At 55.5% G+C, this 19,660-nt stretch overlaps 1 protein-coding gene across 1 annotated transcript; it reads right to left on the minus strand.

Annotated features, from left to right (window-relative positions):
* Positions 1–7,518: 7,518 nt before the first annotated feature.
* On the minus strand, positions 7,519–17,067 carry SSBP1 (single stranded DNA binding protein 1). The gene is made up of 7 exons (XM_029072774.2): positions 16,975–17,067; positions 13,646–13,727; positions 12,364–12,424; positions 11,378–11,518; positions 10,065–10,152; positions 8,328–8,416; positions 7,519–7,693 (listed from the first exon to the last, which is right to left on the minus strand). Exons 2-7 carry the CDS (start codon positions 13,667–13,669, stop codon positions 7,650–7,652), a joined length of 447 nt encoding a protein of 148 aa, XP_028928607.1. The 5' UTR covers positions 13,670–13,727; positions 16,975–17,067; the 3' UTR covers positions 7,519–7,649.
* Between the last annotated feature and the right edge of the window lie 2,593 nt (positions 17,068–19,660).

Below are 19,660 nucleotides of genomic sequence, written 5' to 3' on the forward strand. Positions count from 1 at the left end.
CCCCGCAGCTCCCCTTTGCCCCGCTCTGCCCGCTGCTCCAGCCCCCGCATTCCCAATTCCCCAGACCCCGTGGCCCGGGCTCCCGCTCCGCCAATCAGAGACGCGCCCCCTCCGCCGTCCTCCAATCAACGGAGAGCCTCCCGCCCGCCCCCTCCGCCGTCCGCCAATGGGCGGGCAGCCTCCGCCCGCCCCCTCTGGAATGTCCTCCGCGGTGACGTCATCGGGAAGGCCCCGCCCACGGGGGCGGGGCGACGGCGGCGTCGACCAATGGGGCGCGGCGGGGGCCGGGGTTGATGGACGGGGCGGGCGCCCACTAGGGGCCGGCGGGGGGGGGGGGGGGCCGCCAGCCAATGGCCTTGCGACAAGAATACATTCATTTAAAAAAAAAAAAAAGCAAGACCAACAAGCGCGGCTCCTCTCCCCCCTTCCTTGTTGGTATTCTACTTTATCAAAACTTTAATAATAATGTCGGTATCTGTGAAGCGCTTACTATGTGCAGAGCGCTGTTCTAAGCGCCGGGGGAGATCCGGGGTCATCGGGTGGTCCCACGTGAGGCTCCCAGGCTTCATCCCCATTTTACAGATGAGGTCACCGAGGCACAGAGAAGTGAAGTGACTTGCCCACGGTCACCCAGCTAAGTGGCAGAGCCGGGATTCGAACCCATGACCTCCGACTCCCAAGCCCAGGCTCCTTCCACTAGGCCACGTGCAGAGCACTGTGAGAAGCAGCGTGGCTCAGTGGAAAGAGCACGGGCTTGGGAGTCAGGGCTCATGAGTTCGAATCCCGGCTCTGCCACTTGTCGGCTGTGTGACTGTGGGCAAGTCACTTAACTTCTCTGTGCCTCAGTTCCCTCATCTGTAAAATGGGGATTAAGACTGTGAGCTCCACGTGGGACAACCTGATTCCCCTTTGTCTACCCCAGCGCTTAGAACAGTGCTCGGCACATAGTAAGCGCTTAACAAATACCCACATTATTATTATTATTATTATTATTATTAAGCGCCGGGGGAGACCCGGGGTCATCGGGTTGTCCCACTTTAGATTCACGGTCCTCATCCCCATTTTCCAGATGAGGTCACTGAGGCCCAGAGAATAATAATGTCGGTATCTGTGAAGCGCTTACTATGTGCAGAGCGCTGTTCTAAGCGCCGGGGGAGATCCGGGGTCATCGGGTGGTCCCACGTGAGGCTCACAGTCTTCATCCCCATTTTCCGGATGAGGTCACCGAGGCCCAGAGAAGTGAAGTGAACTTGCCCTAAGTCACACAGCTGCCAAGTGGCGGAGCCGGGATTCGAACCCATGCCCTCCGACTCCCAAGCTTCTCCGGGAGGGAGAACAGATCTCTCCCGCCCATCGTAAAGCCGAAGAAACCGAGGTGGGGCAGAGTTAAGTGACTTGCCCAAGATCCCCCGGCGGGCAAATGGCGGAGTCGGGATTAGAATCTAGGTCTCCGGACCGGATCTGGGCTCCTTCCCGTGGGTCGCGCTGACAGGGAGTTTCCACATCGGACCAGCCCCGCGGAGGGCGAAGAAGGGGACGGAGAGCTCAGAGGGAGGAGCGCATCCTGCTGCTGGGGGAGAGTCATGGGGAGAAGCCAACCCACGGGCTGTTTGCTTTCTTGGGCGTGCGATCTTGCAGACCACAGACCGGGCCCAACCGACAGGGCTCTTTCGCCGGCCCGGTCGCTACCTACAGAAGATCCGGTTCGTCGGAAGCGCGGCCAAACCCTGGGAGGGCCCCGGTTCAAAAAGAGTTCGGGCCCGGATTTTCAGAGTTGAGAAATTAAATCATCTGACTCTACTCTTCCCCGCCCCCCCGGCCCCATCCCCCCCCCCCGGTGCTTCCTGATCAGGAACCGGCCGGAGGGGGACATCCCGGCGTCCCCCTTCCCGCTTCCCATCTGTGCACGCCCGTTCTTGGCACTGGGGGTCCAGGCCCTTTGGCCGCCACCCAGAATCAATCAATAAACGGTATTTATTAAGCACCCGGGCGCCCGACGCACGCCTACGGTCTTGGGGCTTTTCCGTAAGCGATGGCTACGTGCCGGACCCCGTCTTTGGCACCGGGGTAGATACGAGCTAATCAGGTCCCACCCGGGGCTCGCCGTCTTGATCCCCATTTTACGGATGCGGTAGCCGAGGCACGGGGAAGTGAGACGACTTGCCCGAGGTCGCGCGGCAGACGAGTGGCGGAGCCGGGATTAGAACCCAGGTCCTTCTGACTCCCGGGCCCGTCCTCCGTTCACTGGGCGACGAGTCTGGGTGCTCCCCAAACCCAAGATCCCAAAGCAACTCCCCCAGCCACCCCGAAGAAGGGTCTTCACGCGCTCCCTATCGTCTCCCGCGGGGCGAGTCTCCTGGTGTGATTTCCATCCAGAGAAGCAGCGTGGCTCGGTGGAAAGAGCCCGAGCTTGGGAGTCAGAGGTCATGGGTTCGAATCCCGGCCCCGCTACCTGTCAGCCGTGTGGCCCTGGGCAGGTCGCTTCGCTTCCCTGAGCCTCAGTGACCTCCTCTGGCAAATGGGGATTAAAAGTGTGAGCCCCACATGGGACAACCTGATTGCCCCGCATCTACCCCAGTGCTTAGAACAGTGCTTGGCCCATTTACTAGTCACAAACGCCCTCATTATTATCTGTAGTTTATTAATATTGCTATATCTCTCCCGCGAGACCGTAAGGTCACTGTGGGGAGGGAATGTGTCCGTTCACCGTTAGACACGACTGCCCAGGTGCTCAGTACAGTCGTCTGCACACAGTAAAGGCTCAATAAATACGACAATGAATGAATTAATGAATTAATGGCCCACCCTCCGGGGCCAGCGAGCTAAGCTCTGGACTAACGTGACCTCTGAACCCCACAGGCACCGGAGACCCCAGGCAGCCCCCTCCGCCCCGTCCCGATGCCTGTGGAGCGACTGGGGATGGCGGGGGGGTTAAATGGGGCTCCTCAGACGCAACAAAACACCCGTCTAGACTTGCGGGTTCCGGCCGGAACGGTTCTCTCTCCAGAGGGCGGGCAGGCATTCCCGCCGCTGTCAGATACCGCCGGGGAACGCTTCGCTCGGCGGTGAAACCTGAGCCGGCCGGCTCTCCGGGCGCCGGCGGCCGTCCGCCGGCAGCCGCCCGGTCACGGGAAGCGGATGGCGGTCGGGGAGCGGGGGCCGCGGTCCCGCAGGCTCGGTCTGAGGGGCCGGGGGAGTCCCGGCCTCGGCTCCGGAAAGCGAGACCGCTCCGAGAGACGTCCCGGCCGACACTGATGGGAATCGCTTAACACGCGCCGCCGTTCTTATGTGCCAAGCACTGTGCTAAGTGCTGGGGCGGAGAGGAGATAATCGGGTCAGAGCCAATCACTGAGCCAGACGGGGCTCGCGGTCTAAGAGGGAGGGGAGAAGAGGTGCTGAATCCCCATCTTCCAGGGGAGGAAACTGAGGCACAGAGCAGTTAGTGACTTGTCCTAGGTCCCACCGCAGGCTGGCGGCAGTCCGGCGCTTCGGGACCCGGTACGGGCACTTGCGCTGTCTTCGGTCACGAGCCCGAGAACAACCGCGGGTCGGGTCACCAGGGTCCGTCCCATTTCACAGACGGGGGAACCGAGGCGGGGGAAGGCCGAGGGCCCCCAGTCAAGCCGGGGACCAGCCCCGTCTAGGCTTCCCTCACCTAAGCTCTGCCGTCCAAGGAGGAAATTCCCCTAAGAGGCGCCGCCACCCGCAGTGGCCGTCCCCCACGGGGCTCACGGTCTTTATCCCCGTTTTACAGTTGAGGTAACTGAGGCCCAGAGAAGTGAAGCGATTCGCCCAAGGCCACACAGCAGACGAGTGGCAGAGCCGTCTACGTCCCGAGAGAGCCGTGATCACCCGCAGCCGTGCCCGCCCACCTCACGCCGCTCTTCGTCCGAGGAATTCCAAGCCGCCGAGGGCGGTTTACCGCTTCTCCAGAGCCGGGAGCAGCAGACGGTCCCTTCTCCCCTCCAGTCTTCATCTAAGCACCGCCCACGGCTCTCTCGGGACAGAGACGGCTCTGCCACTTGTCTGCCGGGTGGCCTTGGGCAAGTCGCTTCGCTTCTCTGGGCCTCAGTTACCTCAACTGTGAAATGGGGATTAAGACTGTGAGCCCCATGGGGGACAGAATCTGTGTTCAAACCTGACAACCTTTATCTCCCCCAGCAATCGGTACAGTGCCTGGCACATAGTAAGCGCTTAACAAATACCATCCTTACTATTATTATTATTATAATTATTAGCTATGAACGGACAGGCCATTATACATCAGTCTGATGCCCCCTGGAGGGCAATCTGTGCGCTGGCACGTCGGGCCTGCTCCCATAATAATAATAATAATAATACTGTTGGTATTTGTTAAGCGCTTACTATGTGCAGAGCACTGTTCTAAGCGCTGGGGGAGATACAGGGGAATCAGGTCGTCCCACGTGAGGCTCACGGTTAATCCCCATTTTACAGATGAGGGAACTGAGGCCCAGAGAAGTGAAGTGACTCGCCCCCAGTCACACAGCTGACAAGGGGCAGAGCCGGGAGTCGAACTCATGACCTCGGACTCCCAAGCCCGGGCTCTTTCCACTGAGCCCCGCTCCTTCTCATAAAAGTCAGGAGTGTGTTTTTTGTAGCTTTCTGTAGCTTCTCATAAAAGTCAGTGGTAGCTTTTTGTTTTGTTTTTTATGCTATCTGTTAAGTTCTTACTACATGCCAGGCACTGTACTAAGTACTGGGGTAGCTAAAATGAGCTCGTTGTGGGCAGGGAATGGGCCTGTTTATTGTTACACTGTCCTCCCCCTAGCATTCAGTACAGTGCTTTGCACATAGTAAACGCTCAGTAAATACGACCGGATGAATGAATAATTAGGTCTGCCACCGTTCTTATCCTGGCCCAGACTAAGTGCTCGATAACCATCACAAACTATTATCATTACCAAGATCTTTTAGATCGTGAGTCCCTGAGGGCCAGGGACTGTGTCTAGTTTCCACCTCGGTGCAGTGCTTCGCACAGAGTAAGTGCTTAATAAATATTTTTATTAGTACCGCTATTCCACATGGGGTCCGCGGTCTAAGAGGGAGGAGGACGGGTATTGAATCCCCATTTTACAGAGGAGGAAACTGAGGCCCAGGAGTTTAAATGACCTGCCCAAGATCACAGAGCAGGCAAGCGGCACAGCCGGGATTAGAACCCGGGTCCTGATTGCCGGGCCTGTGCACGCTCCACTAAGAAGAATGACGATATCTGTTATTAATAATAATAACGTTGGTATTTAAGTGCTTACTACGTGCAGGGCACTGTTCTAAGCGCTGGGGTAGATACAGGGAAATGAGGTTGTCCCGCGTGAGGCTCACAGTCTTCATCCCCATTTTACAGATGAGGGAACTGAGGCACAGAGAAGTGAAGTGACTTGCCCCCAGTCACACAGCTGCCAAGGGGCAGAGTCGGGATTTAAATGTTAAGAGTTAAGTGTTACGTACCGGCCGCTACTAAGCACCGGGGTGGATACCAGCGTATTGTGTTGGACACGGTCCCTGTCCCATACGGAGCTCATAGTCTAGATCCCCAGAGATGAGTTTAAAGGATGCGCAGAGAAGTTAAGTGACTGCCCAAGGTGACTGCCAGCGGACGAGTGGCGAAGCGGGGATTAGAACTCATGACCTGACTCCCAGGCCCGTGTTCTTTCCGCTAGGTCACGCTGCTTCTCAGCCAATATCGTCGCTCACTAACGAGAACCCCGGAAGAATGGGGCTTCGTCCCCCACCATCCGGTGGAGGAGGCAGGAAGGGAGAGTAAGAACATCACCGCCGTAGTTCTCCTAGAGCTTCTCCTGCTGGATTAATCCAAAGTAATACTGACTAGCCGTGGCTTCGCTGACACCGTCCTCCCCTCTCTCTGGCCTCTCCTTCACGGGCTCCTCCTCCGCCTCCCACCCGCTACCTGCGAGTCCCTCGAGGCTCGGTTGTGTGTCCCCTCCTATTCTCCATCTACACCTCCTCTCTTGGAGAACTCATCCGCTCCCACGGCTTCACCTACCACCTCCACGCGGACGATTCCTAAATCTACATCTCCGGCCCTGACCTCTTTCCTTCTCTGCAGTTTCACGTTTCCTCCCGCCTTCGGGACATCTCTGCTTGAACGGCCGGCCGACGCCTAAAACTTAACCCGTCCAAAATAGAACTCCTCACTTTCCCGCCCAAAGAGGGTTCTCCTCCAGACTCCCAACACCGTAGACGACACCCTGCCCTCGCATCTCACGGGCTCGTAACCGGGGCGTTATCCTCACCTCACCTCTCGTTCGCTCCGCATATTCAGCGTGTGACCAGATCTGGATGGTCCCACCTTCACAGCATCAGAATCTGCTTCTTCCTCTCCGATGCGTTGCTGATTCAGGCTCTTATCCTAGCCCGCCTTGACTACTGCATCGGCCTCCTCACTGGCATCCACCCCTGACTCCTGCCTCTTCCCCTCTCCGGTTGATACTTCGCTCTTCTCCCTAAAATCGTTTTTCTAAAAGAAAGAGCCGGTCCACGTCGACCCTCTCTGCAAATCTTCCGGTGGCTGCCCATCCGGTTCTGCAAACGGAAATTCCTTACCATCAGCTTTAAGGCATTCAATCACCTCTCTAGCTCCTACCTCATCTGGCCGATCTACTACAGGCCGGCCCGCACGCTCTGCTCCTCTAAACCCCAACCGTCTCTCCGTACCTCGATCTCATCTTTCTCACCATCGACCCCTTGCCCGCGTCCTTCCGCTGGCTTGGAGCTTCTTCCCCCTCCGTATCCAACCGACCACCACTCTCCCCATCTTTTAGTCCTAGTAAAATCACATCTCCTCCGAGACGCCTCCCCTGACTAACCTCTACTTGCCTTCCCTTCCGCATTTTCTATGCACACGGGTCTGTGCCCCCACAAGCATTTTGATACTCACCCCACCCCCAGTCCCACAACCCTTATGTAATCAGGATGGTATCTGTTAAGCACTTACTCTGTGTCAAGCACTGTTCTAAGCACCGGGGTAGATACAGGCTAGTCGGGTTGGACACGGTCCCTCTCCCACTTGGGGCTCCCAGTCTTAATACACAGCCTTATACTCTGCTCCTTCCCCAATTTTTAATTTTATTTTAATGCCTGTCTCCCCCACCGAACTATCAGCTCACTGAGGACAGGGATCGTGTCTACCAACTCTCTCCGTACTCTCCCAAGTGCTCAGTACAGTGCTCCGCACACAGCCCGGCACTCTACGAATACCTCTGATCGACAGGCCCGGCCCTCGTTTCAGGATTTCCGACTCCGACGCAAAAGAGAAAATGAGGAACGTCAAGCAATGAGGAATTAGAGGAGAGGAACCTTCCGCCCTCCCCAACTCCAGGGAACGGTACCTACGTATCTGTGAAAACTAGAAAGCAGTGATTCAGCCACCTAGATAAGTGAGGTACAAACACAATCAGATAGCCTAGGTCTGTGGTGCAAGATACTAAAATAAAACATTAAACAGAACAACAAGCCAAATAAAAAACCCAATTCTGCTGCTTCCTTTATACAAAGGGCATTTTAATTTGTGTCCAAAAAAACTACAAAGATAAACTATACATGATTCTGAAATAAGGATTCATTTAACACTGATGGGACTGGGTTAATTTAAACACGCCGGTGGACTAAGCTTACACTTTGTCTTTCGAATGATCACTTAGAAATATAATGTTATCTGGAAGGAAGAAGAGAATAGATTCGGTTTAGCTTCGGCTCTCCCTCCCCAACCGCCCCCTACCCCCACCGCCTTCATCCTGCTTCATCCCCCTCCTGGAGTAAGCGACCCCTCGCTAGCAGACACCTCCCCCAGAAAGAATGCACAGGGAATGTCTTCATTTTTCCCAGGTACAGGAGAGGTTTTAAACACGCTTCCAATCCGGGGCCCCGGCACTCGATGGGCGATCGATAAATATCCCCCAAAACAACATCCACTGTCTTTATTCAGCGCTCGCTATGGGCTGAGTACCGTACTAAGTGCAGAGGTAGATATACAGATATAAGATGATCACATCAGAGACAGGCCCCACTGTCTAAGGGAAAGGGAGAACAGGGATTTTATTCCCATTGTACAGATGAGGAAACTGAGGTCCAGAGGCACACAGCAGGCAAATAGCACGACTAGACATTTTCCAGCAATGACCCTCCATAGACCCTCATTCCCATCTGGCCCCTGGGCCCCAAGTCACGGAACCCTGCCAAACTGGGCCCAAGCGGGGGAGAAAGTACTTGAGAGACTCCCCTTTCCGCCCCCGGCCTCCTTCCCTCCCGTGGACTCCGGGCCCTCGGACGCCCCCTCCCAGCCTCCTCACCAGCTATGATGGACGTGGCCTGTCGCCTCACGTTATTTTTATCTGTGTATTCGCCGTAGTCCACTTTCCCTTCCACGAAGACGCGCGCCCTGGGAAAACACGAGGTGAAAAGTCACCGGGGAAGAGGTGGGCCGAACGCGTCGTCTTCCCCCGGAAGGAGGCGGAGCGCAGGCCAGCCGGTGGGCAGGCGGGGAAGGGAGCATTATGCAAGGAAAGGAACACCGGATCCCCTCTGACACGGAACCCATTAGGTGAGGGGGGAAAGCTCAGGGCGAAAATATTCCCGACGTGCAACTTTCCCCGTGCTTCCTCGAGGGTCTAGCCGGGGCCATTCCAGAGCAGCCCCGGGTGGCCTTTGATTTCGGTCAGACCCTGAGGTAGCTCGGTGGCACAGCTGACATCCGCCGCCTAAAAGGAACGCTAAATTGCTGGCATCGGGCCAGACCCGCACGCTTCCAAAGCAACCCGTCGGTTTAGCTTTCAAGCCCCCAAGGGCAGACACCGCCCCCCTCCCCGATTCCTGGGATTATCAAAACGGGTAGGAGTTGGGGGGAAATGGTGCCCATCACAAACGAAGCCGTCCCCGGGCGGGCGAGTGAGGCCCCAGATGGGGTCCCAACGGGGAGGGGCGGCGGCCTGGCCTCCGAGAAACCTCGCCGGGGATGGCCCCCTTCAACGCCCCAGGCTCCTAGCTGAGCTGTTCGCCAGGCTCGCAGGAGCTCAGCAGGCCCTAAAGGGGTGGAAACGCTGCCGTTAGAAAGGGCAGTAGCCACCACAATCTTTTCCCGTGTACAATTCCGACGAAAGAGCCCAGGTACAGGATTTGTAAAATCTAAATGGGAGTGACTCGTGTGGATCCTTTTCATGGGGACGGGGGTGGATTTTAGGAATAAAAGAGCCTCAGACCCCGCCCGAACACAACCGACGTGAGGTCCCGGCCCCACGCAGCCGTAGAAGACGCTCGGACATCCGGGAACTCTCGTGGCATGAAAATCTGCCCAGTCCACGACACCCTGACTCGTCTCTGCCGCCAGCGTCCACACAGGTCTCTCACGAGGGAGAGCAGAGATATCCCGGGAGAGCCAGCGTGACCGGTGGGCCCCGGGAAGAGGTTCCGCTGGCTCCCTGCGTCCTCACGGAGCACTACCTTCAAAGACCCGAGATCAGAGGCGGGGGCCCGGCTCGAGCCCGCGGCTGCTCGGCGATACATCTCCAGAATCCCAAGGAGGGCAATGGAACCCAAAGCGGAAGCCGCTTTAGGGAATGACGAGCCACCTGGAGGGGCCCGGAATGCCAGCGGGCTAGAGAAAAGGGCTTTGACGCCACAATAAATGGGAGGGGAGACCGAAAACCGATCCTGCGACCATCGTTTGGATCCGATTTCTGCCAACTGCCTTTTTTTGTATTCGGTCTCACACTGAGTCCCACCTCCTGCAGCTCAATCTACCTCTCAGCCGGAGGCCGCTTTCTGAAGGGAAAATATCCCAACGCTGTTAAAGGACGCAGGCGGCGGGAGACTGACAGATATCCTGACATCTCTCTTTAAAACGGTCTCGTGAACCTTGGGATATTTCACGGCACTCTGAATTACCGCATCCAAGTATTCACGAGTCGCCGACAGGCACTTCACGCTGAGAATTGGAGTGAAATGCATTTCCTATTTTGCCGATAATTACTCCCTTCCATCCCACTGCTTAATGAAATCCAACCACGGAGCCCCCTCTTCCCTTCACTTACCCCTTTTTCACGTACTGATAGGCTACCTCCCTGAGGCCCGGCCTGAAGACGGAAATCCTGTGCCACGTAGTCTTCTGGCTGACATCGCCTGCAAGGGGCAGGGGGAAAAGAGGTCACGGGGGTCGCCGGGGGACCCGGCTGCCATCTGCTAGCAAAGTGGCGTAGAAAATGACTTTCTGGCTGCCATGCTGTGTCCTCTGGGCAAACTATATAATACACACACACACCCGAGCGCGCGAACACTGATTCCTCCTCCCGCCGTGTCATACCAAGGCACCTGAGTCTGTAGCCCCTAAGCATTCGCACGCCCAACTTAATACGCAGTCGCCGCTCCCACCAGTGATTTATTTTCACGTCGGTCTTCCCCGCTAGATTGTCCCCTCCTCAAGGTCAGAGATCACGCCTACTAACTCTTGTGTACTCTTCCAGTCAATCAGAGGTACCTAATGAGTGCTGTGGGCAGGGCACTGTACTAAACGCACGGGAGAGTATGATCTAATAGAGTCGGTAGACATGTTCCCTGCCCACAAGGCGCTCACGGTCTAGAGGGGGAAGACAGACATTCACAGAAATAAATTGGGAATATGGATCCGAGTGATATGGGCTGAGGTCGGGGTGAATATCGATTCCTAGAGGGTAATGGATCCAAGCTTTTGGTACAATCTCTGCACACGTTAGGCGTTCGCTTCATACTATCGACTGACTCAAGCACAAGAACGGTCCTCAGGAAATGCCGAGAACCGCCCCCCGACAGTCAAAACTCTCCAAAAGGCCCATCTTCTCCAATAATCTGTCCTTTCCCTGCCCGATTTCCCATTATTCCTGTCCAAATCTGCCTCTTAGGAACTTCCCCACCCTCTCCTCGGCACTCCCATGCAGGTGGGGACTCAATTACTGATTCTGATCGCTCTAGCAAGAAATAGTTTTATAATAATCATCTCCGCGGTATCTAAGTGCTTCCTATTTGCCAAAAACTGCAGCACACCTGGGGGAGAGAGCAGATCATCAGATCCCACAGGGGGCTCACAGCACTGAACCCTCATTTTGCAGATGAGGGAACTGAGGCCCAGAGAAATGAAGTGACTTGACCGAGGTCACCCAGCCGACAGGTAGCGGAGCTGGGATTGGAACCCAGGGCCTCTGACTCCCAGGCCCGGGCTCTTCCCACTAGACCACGCTGCTTCCCTTGCAAAATTTAAGGCCCCCTTCCCCTCGGTCAACAAGAAATCTGAGGGTGGACCTCAAAGAAGAGCCCTCCTGGGTCTTTTCCAAACACAGGGGCCTCGGCACCCCTCCCGGCCTCGCCCACTTACCCGTTTGAAAGGTCTCGCTCTCCCCTGAGCGCCACATCTCATTGGTCGCCAGGGAGAAGATGGTGACCGGGTTTTTCCCCTCCGCCTGCCTCATGACCGGGTCCTGGCCCACTCGACCAAGCAACTGGACACGGTTCAGCGCTGAAACGAAGGGGCGCGAGAAAACACCGGGTTGAGATCTGAACGCCTCCCGGGGGTCAAAGCCCTCGGCAGCCACCCCCGGCGACCGTCACGTCCCACTGGTTCTCAACTTCCCTCTAAAACAACTAGAAGAATAGTTCTGTTCTCACAGGTTCACACCAACTCGCAATCCGGGCTTCTGACCAGAAAGAGATCTCCTTGGGTGGGATCCCAAGAACCAAGTTGCCCCTTGGCAGAAGAAAGTCCAAATGCTCAGTAGCCACCCCGCAGGAAACTGTTTTCCGGCAGGGGAACGGAGTCCCAGAGCCCGGCGTGTCCGGCTACGGCGGGGTCCGACGACCCTCTCCAAGCCAGCGGCTGGCCCCTGCCTGCTTCTCGGACCCAACCCGGATCCGAACCCGCTCAACACTTGCCGGTCACCCCCCGGCCCAACCCCACACCGCTCACGTCTGCCATTTCCCCTATATGAAATGGATTTTAATGCCCGCCTCCCCAAGTAGTCTGTAAGCTTCTGGTGGGCTGAGAAACTATCAACTCTGTTATACTGAACTTTCCCAAGCGCCTAGTACGCGTTCTGCACGCAGTAAGCGCTCGGTAAATACCGCTGAGGTCCCTCCTAACCTGTGACCCCGTAAACCTTTCCCTTGCAGACTCCCAAGATCAAGCCCTAGGGGGCTGGCACGATCAGAGACCCCGTTTTGGAGGGCAGCGGGAAGCCACAGGCTCTGGGCCTGCCTTTTCTAGACGAGACGAGGGCCGCCCCGCCAAAGCCCTCCTCGCCGGCACTAAACCTTCAGAAAATAATCCCCACGCGCCTTCTCCTTTACCCTAAGGAAAGTACTCACAACGCTCCAGAATCAGGTTGTTGGCTGTGTCCGACGTGGGCCTCACGAACTGCCGAAGCACCTAAAAGGGAGGAGAAGCAATCGGTCAATGGCATTTATCGAGTACCTGCTACGTACAGAGCCCCGTACTAAGTGCTCGGGAGAGGACAACGCAACAGAGCGTGCAGACACGTTCCCTGCCCATAATGAGCTTAGAGCCTAGAGAAGGTCAGAGAACGAGAACTCAGTCAGCTTCCGGGTCGGAGAAGCAGCGGGGCCTAGTGGAAAGAGCCCAGGCCCGGGTTCTAATCCAGGCTCTGCCGCTGGTTTAGCTAAGAGTCAACCTCTTCTAATAGCCCAGCCGATGATAACAATATAGCGATGATTCACTATGCATCGAGCACTGTTCTAAGCGCTGAGGCAGATGCAAGCTAATCAGGTTGGACGTGGTCCCTGTTCCACATGGGGCTCGCAGTCTTCTTAATCCCCATTTTACAGATGAGGTAACGGAGGCCCAGAGAAATTAAGTCATTTGCCCGAGGTCACACAGCAGATAAGTGGTGGAGACGGGACTAGAACCCAAGCCCTTCTGACTCCCAGGTCTGTGCGCTATTCACTAGGCCATGCCGCTTCTCTAGCTGGGGCAATTCTGGGCACGGGAAAGTTGGGTCAGCTCAGACTTCAGCGTCCTCTCTCGTTTCGCCAAAACGAAAGATTTAAATCGCCATCTTCCACCACTCCTCCTCCCCTCTCCCCAACCTCTTCCTTTTAACGTCCAGCTAAGGCGCGGAGGAGCGGGGGCCCTCTTGCACTCCAAACCGGGCTCTTGGGCTCAGAATTCCGGGTCTGACTGAGTGTTGGGATGAACACCCCCCCCACCCCGAGCTCCGGGGTGGAAACAGGTAACAGGAAACATGTTTCTTCTTGAGACTTTTCCAGAAGGAAAATAATAATGGATATCCAAGGGAGTTTCCGTAAGGAGGAAAAGTTTCACTCGGGATCTTTTCCAGCCGCGGCCACGCTGCGTTCTAGTGGAAAGAGCACGAGCCTGGGCGTCGGAGGACGTGAGTTCTAATCCCCGCTCGGCCACTTGTCTGCTGTGTGACCCTGGGCAAGTCCTTTAACTTCTCTGGGCCTCGGTGATCTCGTCTGTAAAATGGGGATTAAGATGGTGAGTCCTATGTAGGTGGTGGACTGCGTCCAACCTGATTTAGCTTGTATCTACCCCTCGCTTAATACAATATATGGCACACACAGAGCACGCACTTAAACCAGTATCACTAAAAAAAAAAAAATAGATCACCTGAAACACTGGCTTTCGCAACATGGTTTTGGTTCTTTTCCTTCCCCTCGAATCTTCCTTCAAATCTTCTTTTCCTTCCCCCGGAGAATAGAAAATACAGTTAAACCATTAACCAAGAAAATCAAGTTCTATCACCTCATTCCTCACCTAGTGGGTAAAACCTGGGCCTGGGAATCAGAGGACCGGGGCTCTAATCCCAACCCCACCACTTGTCTGCTGTGTGACCTTGGGCAAGTCACTTCACTGCTCTGTGCCTCGGTTACCTCACCTGTACAATGGGGATGAAGACGGAGTCGTACGTGAGGCCTAGTTATCTTGTACCTACTCCGGAGCTTAGCAGAGTGCTCCGCGCATAGAAAGCGTTTAGCAAACACTAGTACAGCCACTGAATCTAGTACAGTGCCTGGCACATAGTAAGTGCTTAATAAATACCATCGTTACACCGACCGCCGGCAGGTCGGGGCAGCGTCAGCCCGGGTCACTGGCAGGTCGGAGCAGAGTCAGTCAAGTCAGGCACAGTCGGTCTGGACTGGAAGCTCCTTGAGGCCAAGGATCGTGTCAGCTGTCAATCAATGATACGGACTGAGCACTCGTACCGACAGCTCACGACGGAGTCGGTAGACAGCAGCCCTGCCCTCGGCCCACTGGAGCCTCCGGGACGGAGGATACTCGTGCCCCGGGCGGTGGGGTGGCTCCCGATTCCACCACGTGCCGGTGGTTGGGGTGCGTTCGGAGCACGCGGGGGGTGGGCGGACTCAATCGATGCTATCTACTGAGCGCTTACTGTGTGCGGAGCACTGTACTAGGCACTTGAGAGAGACCGACAGACCAGAGTTGGTAGACACGTTCCCTGCCCACAGCGAGCTGACAGGGTAGAGGGGGAGGAAGGACACGGGGAAGGGCGAAAGGCTGGGAGGGAGGGGAGGGATCGCGGGCCGACCCGGGCCACCCAACCGAGGGCGGCGGGGGCCGCCGGGCGCTGCAGCTGCCCTCCGGGGGACTCGGCCGGGCGCCGCCTCGACCCCGACCCCAACTCCCATCCCGTTCCGACCCAGACCTAACCTCGGCCCCAGCCCCGACCCCGACTCCAGCCCCGGGCTCATCCCCGACCCCGACGGCAACTCACACCCCGTTCCCAGCCCCGGCCCCGACCCTCACCCCATCTCCCACCGCGACCTCAGCCCCGACTCCGACCCCAACTCCGATTCCAACCTCAGGCCCGACCCTCACCCCGGCTCCCACCTGACCCCAGCCCCGGCCTCGGCTTGACTCCGACCCCAAGTCCAATTCCAAGCCCAGCCCCGGCCCCGACCCCGGACCCAGCTCCCACCCTGACCCCAGGCCCAGCCACCGCCCCGACCCTCACCCCAGCTCCGACCCCGACCCCAACGCTAGCCCCAGCCCCTACCCCAGTCCCCTCGTCTGTCAAACGGGGATGAAGACCGGGAGCCCCACGTGGGATAATCTGATGATCCTGAATCTTCCCCTCCCTCCCCCCAGCGCTTAGAACAGTGCTTGGCAGATAGTAAGCCCTTCACAAATACCAACATTATTATTATTATTATTAAAATGGATACTAAGGCTGGGAGCCCCATGTGGGATAACCTTGTATCCCCCCTCAGCACTTAGAACAGTGCTTGGCACATAGTAAGGGCTTAAGAAATACCAACATTATTATTAAAATGGGGACTGAGACGGGGAGCCCCAGGTGGGACAACCTGATAAACCTGTATCCCCCCAGCGCTTGACACATAGTAAGGGCTTAACAAATACCAACATTATTATTATTATTATCATTATTATTATTAAAAGGGGGACTAAGACGGGGAGCCCCACGTGGGACAACCTGAGGACCCCATATCCCCCCGAGCGCTTAGAACAGTGCTTAGCTGATAGTAAGTGCTGAACAAATACCAACAGTATTATTATTATTATTATTATTAAAATGGGGACTAAGACGGGGAGCCCAACCTGATGACCCTGTATCTCTCCCCCTCCTTTCCCTCCCCAGCGCTTAGAACAGTGCTTGGCACACAGTAAGGGCTTAACAAATACCAACATTATTATTATCATTAAAAGGGGGACTAAGATGGGGAGCCCCAGGTGGGACAACCTGATGACCCTGTATCCCCACGCCCAGCGCTTAGAACAGCTCTTGGCACATAGTAAGGGCTTAACAAATACCAACATTAGTATTATCATTAAAAGGGGGGCTAAGACGGGGAGCCCCAGGTGGGACAACCTGATGACCCTGTATTCCCCCCAGCGCTTGACACATAGTAAGGCTTAACAAATACCAACATTATTATTTTTATTAAAATGGGGACTAAGACGGGGATCTTCATGTGGGACAACCTGAGGACCCGTATTCCCCCCCGGGCTTAGAACGGTGCTTGGCACATAGTAAAGACTTAACAAATAGCAACATTATTATTAAAATGGGGCCTAAGACGGGAAACCCCAGGTGGGACAACCTGATGACCCCGTATCCCCCCCAGCGCTTGGCACATAGTAAGAGCTTAACAAATACCAACATTATTATTATTATTATTATTATTATTATTATTATCATTAAAATGGGGCCTAAGTCGGGGAACCCCAGGTGGAACAACCTGATGACCCGTATCCCCCCCAGCACTTGGCACATAGTAAGAGCTTAACAAATACCAACATTATTATTATTATTATTATTATTATCATTAAAATGGGGCCTAAGTCGGGGAACCCCAGGTGGAACAACCTGATGACCCCGTATCCCCCCCAGCGCTTGGCACCTAGTAAGGGCTTAACAAATACCAACATTATTATTATTATTATTAAAAGGGGGACTAAGACGGGGAGCCCCACCTGGGACAACCTGCTGACCCCGTATCCCCCCCGGCGCTTGGCACATAGTAAGGGCTTAACAAATACCAATATTATCATTATTATTATTATTAAAAGGAGGACTAAGACGGGGAGCCCCAGGTGGGACAACCTGCTTGACCCCGTATCCCCCCCAGCGCTTGGCACATAGTAAGGGCTTAACAAATGCCAATATTATTATTATTATTAAAAGGGGGACTAAGACTGGGAGCCCCAGGTGGGACAACCTGCTGGCCCCGTATCCCCCCATCGCTTGGCACCTAGTAAGGACTTAACAAATACCAACATTATTATTAAAATGGGGACGAAGAGTGGGAGCCCCACGTGGGACAAGCTTGTATCTCTCCCCAGCGTTTAGAACAGTGCTTGGCCCATAGTAAGGGCTTCAGAACCTCCCCACCCTGATGATGATGATGATGATGACTGTTATTACCCCGGCGCGGTCGGGGGGCTGCGGACTGACCTGGGGCCTGGAGGGCCGGGGAGGGGTCGGAGGTCAGAGGGGGACTGTAGTGGCCGCCTCCGCCGCCGCCGCCGGGCGGGACCCACGTGAGTCGCACAGGCCGGAAAAGCGCCGGCCCGAAAGGCATCCGGAGCCTCCTCGGGAAACGCCTTCCCCTCTCCACAGTTCCGCCCCAACCACCGCAACAATTAGAATAATAATAAAAAATAAAAATAGGGATGGTCTTTGTTAAGCGCTTACTATGTGCCAAGCGCTGGGGGGGCTACAAGGTCATCAGGTTGCCCCACCTGGGGCGCACAAGCAGCGTGGCTCAGTGGAAAGAGCGCGGGCTTTGGAGTCAGGGTTCATGAGTTCGAATCCCAGCTCTGCCACTTGTCAGCTGTGTGACTGTGGGCAAGTCACTTCACTTCTCTGTGCCTCAGTTCCCTCATCTGTAAAATGGGGATTAAGACTGTGAGCCCCACGTGGGACAACCTGATTCCCCTATGTCTACCCCAGCGCTTAGAACAGTGCTCGGCACATAGGAAGCACTTAACAAATCCCAACACTATTATTATTATTCATCCCCATTTCATAATAATAATGTTGGGATTTGTTAAGCGCTTCCTATGTGCCGAGCACTGTTCTAAGCGCTGGGGGAGATCCAGGGTCATCAGGTTGTCCCACGTGGGGCGCACAGTCTTCATCCCCAGTTTATAATGATAATGTGGGTGTTTGTTAATAATAATAATAATAATGTTGGTATTTATTAAGCACTTACTATGTGCAGAGCACTGTTCCAAGCGCTGGGGGAGATCCAGGGTCATCAGGTTGTCCCACGGGAGGCTCACAGTTAATCCCCATTTGACAGATGAGGGTATTGAGGCCCAGAGAAGTGAAGTGACTTGCCCACAGTCACACAGCTAAGTGGCAGAGCCGGGAGTCCAACCCATGACCTCTGACTCCTAAGCCCGGGCTCTTGCCACTGAGCCACGATGCATTCACGAGTATTTATTGAGCGCTTACTAGGTGCAGAGCACTGGACTAAGCGCTTGGAAATGACAAATCGGCAACAGAGAGAGACAGTCCCTGCCCAGTGACGGGCTCAAGGTCTAATCACGGGCTTACAGTCTAATCAGATGAGGGATCTGAGGCCCAGAGAAGTGAAGTGACTTGCCCACGGTCAGACAGCTGACTAGTGGCGGAGTCAGGATTTGAACCCATGACCTCTGACTCCCAAGCCGGGGCTCTCTCCACTGAGCCACGCTGCTTGTCAAATAATAACGATAGTGGCATTTAAGCGCTGACTCTCTGCCAAGCACTGTTCTAAGCGCTGGGGGGGATCCGAGGTCCTCAGGTGGCCCCACGTGGGGCTCCCAAGTCTTCATCCCCATTAGACAGGTGAGGGCACTGAGGCCTAGAGAATAATAATAATAATACTGATGGTATTTATGAAGCGCTTACTATGTGCCAAGCACTGTTCTAAGCACTGGGGGGGATCCGAGGTCATCAGGTTGTCCCCCATGGGGCTCCCAGTCTTCATCCCCACTTGACAGATGAGGGCACTGAGGCCTAGCGAATAATAATAACGATGGCATTTATGAAGGGCTTACTATGTGCCAAGCGCTGTTCTAAGCTCTGGCGGGGGAGACCCAAGGTCATCAGGTTGCCCCACGTGGTGCTCCCGCTCTTCATCCCCATTTAACAATGTTGGTATTTGTGAAGCGCTTACTATGTACAGAGCACTGTTCTAAGTGCTGGGGGAGGTACAGGTTAATCAGGTTGTCCCATGTGAGGCTCAGAGTCTTCATCCCCATTTTAAAGATGAGGTCACTGAGGCATAGAGGAGTGAAGTGACTTGCCCACAGTCACAGAGCTGACAAGTGGCAGAGCCAGAATTCAAACCCATGACCTCTGACTCCCAAGCCCCGACTCTTTCCCTTGAGCCACGCTGCTTCTCTAGCCACGCTGCTTCTCTGCATGGCGCTGCTTGGCTTAATGGATAGAGCAGGGGCCTGAGTCAGAAAGTCGCAGGACCTAGTCCAGGCTCTGCCGCCTGTCTGCTTGTGACCTTGAGCAAGTCATTTCCCTTCTCTGGGCCTCACTTACCTCATCTGCAAAATGGGGATTGAGACTGTAAGCCCCACGTGAGTCAGTCAGCGACTAGTGTCCAACCTGATTTGCTTGGATCCACCCCAGTGTTTAGTAAAGTGCCTGATACATAGGAAACACTTAATAAATACCACAGTAAATGTCAACCTCACATGTGCTTCTCAAAGTGCTGCACCACTACCCGCCTCCTGACTCGGACTCGGGGCCCTGGCAGGGGAAACGAGCCCCAAGGCAAGATTGTGAGCGGCCCCAATCAAGCCCCGAGTACTATCATCAACTCCTCCACGCGGGGTTTCGGAGCTGAATTCCCAGGACCGAAGCCCATCCGTCCTTTCCGACTCCTGTCCCGGGACGTCCTCGGCTGCATCGAGGTCGGAATATCGGTTTCGGCGTGGACCGAACGTCCAATCGGCCCGGCCCACCGCATCAGACCCTTACAAAGTACAGGCCCGCGACATCGTTGGGCAGCCGTGGGCGTCTTCGCCACTGCCTGTGCGTCAACGTGGCAGGGAAAGGAAAACCTTGCTCTTGCCAGGATGGAACTGTGGTGATGCCAGAGGGGCACCTCCCCTCGCTAGAAAGCCCAGAAAAGCCTC

The sequence above is a fragment of the Ornithorhynchus anatinus genome, chromosome 10 (genome assembly GCF_004115215.2).
Source record: "Ornithorhynchus anatinus isolate Pmale09 chromosome 10, mOrnAna1.pri.v4, whole genome shotgun sequence".
NCBI classification, from domain to species: domain Eukaryota; kingdom Metazoa; phylum Chordata; class Mammalia; order Monotremata; family Ornithorhynchidae; genus Ornithorhynchus; species Ornithorhynchus anatinus.

Coding starts and splice junctions, on each gene's coding strand:
- SSBP1 (XM_029072774.2), bottom strand. CDS start 13,669: ATGTTGCGAAAGCCAGTGTTTCAG. Junction 8,417..10,064: donor TATCAGTACGTGAAAAAGGG/GTAAGTGAAGGG, acceptor GTGTTTTCCCAG/GGCGCGCGTCTTCGTGGAAG. Junction 7,694..8,327: donor GGCCACGTCCATCATAGCTG/GTGAGGAGGCTG, acceptor TCTTCCTTCCAG/ATAACATTATATTTCTAAGT.